At 39.9% G+C, this 5,320-nt stretch overlaps 1 protein-coding gene across 4 annotated transcripts in view; it reads left to right on the top strand.

Moving 5' to 3' along the window:
• Positions 1-5,320, top strand: part of FKTN (fukutin) — a 31,040-nt gene that overhangs the window by 18,927 nt on the left and 6,793 nt on the right. For 3 of the 4 annotated variants that reach the window (XM_006768728.2, XM_006768727.2, XM_015567194.1), the window contains exons 7-8: positions 2,117-2,250; positions 3,995-4,122. In XM_006768728.2, the coding sequence (XP_006768791.1) occupies positions 2,117-2,250; positions 3,995-4,122 (262 nt within the window). Of the gene's footprint in view, positions 1-2,116; positions 2,251-3,966; positions 4,123-5,320 lie in introns of those variants that run through there. The other variant, XM_015567195.1, reaches the window with a different exon arrangement.

The raw sequence follows: 5,320 nt of genomic DNA, 5'->3' as shown, positions 1-5,320 counted from the left end.
TTTCCTTTCAATGTGCATGAATCCGTGCATTGGAACACTGTTGTTCAAATAAAATGAAAGTTTAGAATTCCAAACAGTATGGCCCAGTGGCAATACCTACAGATAATCATAGGCTTTTATATACTTTTTAAATAATTTGGATGGAAGGCTTCAAAGGATTAGAGGGGAGACTGAGAAACCCTTAGCAATATTAAGGTATAAATTTTGGGGTTTTTTAGAATAGTACTGTAGCATCTGATTGAGAAGTAGATACATAGTAAATACCTAGAAATACCTTTGGACATGCTGAAAATTGAGGTTGATACTGCTCTTCTTTTTTTATGATCCACCGGACATGAGCTGTTCAGAACTCTTAAGTTCTACGAACTGTTCAGTAAAGAGATATTTAAGCAAAAGAATTAAATTTTATGTATATATGTACATACATACATATATTTTTTTCTTTAAAATATATTTTTATTGATTTCAAAGTGGAAGGGAGAGGGAGACAGAAACATCAGTGACGAGAGAATCATTGATCAGCTGCCTCCTGCATACCCCATACTGGGGATCAGCCCCAAAACCCAGGCATGTGTCTTGACTGGGAATCAAACTCTGAACTCCTAGTTTATAGGTCAACACTCAACCACTTAACCACACCAGCTGGGCTAAATTATGTATTTTTTTAGCATATCTTAAAGGCAGCCTTCATCACTAGAGGTTTATGATTAAACATTATCAAAAGTAATTTAATTTTTTAAAATGGATGGCCCAGTTACAATTATTAAAGCTAATAGTTTATTCAGAAATTAAAATACATGTGGAATCTAATGAACAAAATAAACTGATGAATAAAATTGAACCAGAGACATAGAAGCATGGAGCAGACTAATGAATTTCAGAGGGAAGGTGGGGATAGGGGTGTGGGAGGGGAGCAATTAACCAGGGAATTTATATACATACTAGAGGCCCAGTGCACGGATTTGTGCACTGGTGGGGTCCCTCAGCCTGGCCTGAGCCCTCTTGCAATCCAGGACCCCTCAGGGAATGTCGGACTGCTGGTTTTGGCCTGATCCAGGCCCTGGCCTGTGGGGATTGGGCCAAAACCAGCAGTCCGACATCCCCCAAAGGATGTAGTAGTGCGTGAAGCTGCAGGCAGCTGGGGAGGAGCCTGAGCTTGAGCCTGGGCTGGGTGCCGCACCGCTCCCGTTCATCCCAGCCCCGCTGCGCCTGCCGCCGCTGTCACTCGGTAGCGCTGCCGCAGAGGCGGGAGAAGCTCATGTCGCCGCAGCTGTGCTTGCCAGCCATGAGCCTGGCCTCTGGCACCCATTGGTCAGCTGAGTGGCACTTCTGCTGTGGGAGCACACTGACCACCAGGGGGTGCTCCTGCATTGAGCATCTGCCCCCTGGTGGTCAGTGCGTGCCATATTGATCGGTCGTTCAGTCACTTAGGCTTTTATATTTATAGGTATGCATCACCCATGGACACAGACAATAGAATGGCGAAGGCCTGGGAGGTGCGGGTACAGAGTGGAGGGGGTCAATGGGAAAAAAACACACAAAGGGACACCTGTAATACTTTCAACAATAAAGATAATTTTAAATACATTATGAAAGTTTTTGAGGATGCTTAGTGCTCAGACTAGTAAAAGGAGAGAAGAGAGGGAGGAAGGGAGGGAAGGTAGATTCTTCACCAGGTGGGTCCTATAACCACATATTTTATCTTAGGATTTAATTTTTAAAAATAATTTTAGTAAGCCCTGGCCAATGTGACAGCTGGTGGAGTGTTGTCCCATGCACCAAGAGGTCACCTGGTTCAATGACCAGTCAGGGCACATGCCTGGGTTGCAGTCTCAATACCCAATAGGGAGTGTGCAGGAGGTAGCCAATCAGTGTTTCTCTCTTATCAATGTTCCTCTTTCTCTCTCTCCCTTCATCTATATATATCTCTCTCTCCCTCTAAAATCAACCAAAACATATTTTTAAAAAATAATAATTTTAGTGAAGCACCCTAAGTCTACTCCTATGAAATAAAATCCACTGTTACAAAGATCATTCATTATAATAATGACTGATTTTTTTCTAAACTCAGTTTTTTTTTAAGTTTTCTTATTTTTCTTTTTTTATTTACTTTTAGGATGGTATCGGCAGTGCAGTATTATTCCTTATAGTAAAGATGTTGACCTAGGAATTTTTATACAAGATTACCAATCTAATATTATTTCAGCGTTTCAGGATGCAGGACTTCCACTCAAACACAAATTCGGGAAGGTCAGTAATAAAAGTCTGCTTTACTTCATAAGTAACATGTCTCAAAAGTAAAACTTGAATTACCTCGGAAATGATTAAGAACGTTGCATGTGTCATTTTGTCACTCAGTATTCGCCAGGATGAGTGCAGCAGAAGCTTGTGACCGCTTGTGACCTCTGCACTATCTAAGGAAAACGAGGAAATCTGGCTTTCTGTTAACAATGATGAGAGAAAGACCTTATACAGTGGGGCCTTGACTTACAAGTGTCCCAACTAACGAGTTTTTCGAGATAGGAGCCGTCTCGGCCGATTTTTTGCTTTGAGTTGTGAGCTAAAATTCGGGTTACGAGCCAGCTTCAGATACCCCACCGCTAGTTGGCACAGCGAGCGTCACAGTGAATGCCACATCATCAGCCCAGCATCACGTGTCTCACTCGTTCACTTTTTGATTTGACATATGAGTAATTTGAGTTACGAGCTCCGTCACGGAACGAATTAAACTTCGTAAGTCAAGGCCCCACTGTACTCTTGCAGATGCATGTATTCCCATTATATTAGGCAACAATATAATATATAGTTAATACAACATGTAATAAACAATTAATATAAGAAGCCTATCTACCCTATTAAAGTTATATTTTCTCTCATGAGTAATTTAATTTTATGTTCACTTTGGCATCATATCATTATCAACACGAAACATTTCATTGATTGCTAAGGGTTAGAAATACAGACTCATTTCAAACAGTACTTGAACTTCTTGTTTATTTCATCTGCCCTAGGTCACAGCAATTTTCTCAGGTCAGCTAGGAATAGGTCATTGCAGCTTAGATGAAATTTCTAGACAATTTGATTCCTATGCCCTAAGCCTATGATCCCTTGCAGTCACCTTCCTATATAGTTTCTTGTTCCCAGAATGGTGTTGTCCAGGAAATAAAGTGGACGTATTTTAGTCACTAGAAAATTACTTTCCTTATCATAAACATTCTAGTTTATTAAGAAAATTTAATACAATGTTTCCTGTGATTAAAGTCGAAGCAATAGAACTCTTGTTATTCAGCAGACATTACTCAACCCTCACTCTATGCTTGACACTGTGGTCAGCACCTGGGACATAAGATGAGTAAGTTATAGTCCTTACCTTTGAGAAGTTCACTAATTGGAAGAAAAATTGCATAAATAATTATGTGATTGATTCTGTAAAGACAGAGGCACCAAGTCCAATAGGAACATAATTATTTGTAGGATAAATTTCTTAGGAAAATACTCTCAAAATTCTTTGTACCTTTAACTTTTATCTATGTTTTTCATGTACATATGGTATGTATATGGATTTCTGTAATAGAACAAGTACTTATTTATAGATTGTAATGAAAAACTTCTTTCCTTATAGTTGATTATTAAAGGGAGTGATTTGTCTTCGGTTCTTTTCTTTCTTTAGTCAGAAAGGGGCTCAGGAACAGGAAATTCTGCACACAGATAATTTAACTACTGTTAAATCATTACCCTGAGTTGTCATCAGTTGTAAGAAGCACCATTATTTTATATGCATTTATTTTTTTATTTTATTTTTTTTTGTTTTATATGCATTTAAGAAAGAAATGAAATGATGCTGTGCTACTGATGCATCCCAATTTCAGTGGTGCTCCAGCTTGAAAACACATGTATCTTAAAATCAATACTCTATATAAAACATTACCTTTTTAATTAAAAAGATATCTATTTCCTTTGTTTCAGTCTGTGAAGGTTTTCATCTTCCTTCTAGGTAGAAGACAGCTTGGAACTATCTTTCCAGGGAAAAGATGATGTAAAACTTGACATTTTTTTCTTCTATGAAGAGACTGACCATATGTGGAATGGAGGCACTCAGGCCAAAACAGGAAAAAAATTTAAGTATGATTCAGATAAGTACTTATAAAAGGGGCTATAGAAATATTCAGAGGTTGCGGGTGGGGGAGACTCTGTCAAGGGTCCGGTATTAACTAACACTTTCTCAGCTTACCCTTAGAGCCCAGTTATGTTTGTGATGTGAGAACCACCTATCAGGACATCTGTGGGAGGAAGTATCCCTGGGTTTGTCAGTTCAGAGAGTCATTATGATTAGAAGGCCTTGAGTTATCAGATATAACCAAAACAAGGAACAAGGACCGTTAGAGCTGTAGGAGTTTGATAATTGGTTGGGGACGGGTAAAGGTCAGTGAGGAGACCATAATGAAGGGAAGGAGAAGTGAGGAAATTGGGATTGAATGAGGCCACGAGTGCTGGGCAAGCTCTGATCTGTGCCCTTAACAGAGGCTGCGGGCTATCCTTGAAAGATGCCCATTGGGCATAACAGCTACCATATTTTGTCAAGTGTAAGATGATATACATTGTAAGATGCACTATTACTTTATGTGCTACTAAGAAAGGAAAAACTGCTAATTATAATCATAAGACACATGAGTCACAGATGGAAAAATTTTGGGGAAAGGGAGGGATCTCAGAATTAAAGGAATGTAGTATATTAGTTTGGCATTTTAAACATTTTTAATGCTGCCATGAAAAAAGTCCTTGATGATAAAAGACAGAAATATAACTTTAGCGTAACTGTGCTCTCCTTAGTAATGCAGTTGGATGGTTATGATATTACTTAGTGGCATAAACTTACCTCACCAACTAGCTGAGATTGTGGTTTCGATCACTGAGTACATTGAACCATTGGGCACAGTGGGGAATGTTCTGTAACACAGAAGGGGAATCCACACTCAGCCTAGTTTCTCCTGTGCACAGTGGCATGCCCTCCTGGAATTGCTGGGTCCTTTTTGAAGACAAGGAGCCTTCATGTAAAGTTAATCTTGGTCTGGAGGTTTGAGATAATCCAAACCTTTTTTCTCAAAATTATAAAGCATTCCCAAGTTGACACTGACCTCAGAGCATATTCTTGAAACTTTTTCTATATTACTAGAGGCCCAGTGCACAAAATTCGTGCACAGGTGGGGTCCCTAGGTCTGTCTGGCGATCAGGGCTGATCAGGTTCCCCACCTCCTCCTTCCCTCGCTGCCCGTGTCCACCACCACCCACCCCGGTTCCCTGTCCCAGTCCAGTGCCTGGC

Source organism: Myotis davidii, unplaced genomic scaffold, assembly GCF_000327345.1.
Source record: "Myotis davidii unplaced genomic scaffold, ASM32734v1 scaffold723, whole genome shotgun sequence".
Taxonomy (NCBI): domain Eukaryota; kingdom Metazoa; phylum Chordata; class Mammalia; order Chiroptera; family Vespertilionidae; genus Myotis; species Myotis davidii.
The sequence above is the reverse complement of the archived record's forward strand: the minus strand, read 5'-3'. Positions and strand labels throughout refer to the sequence as shown.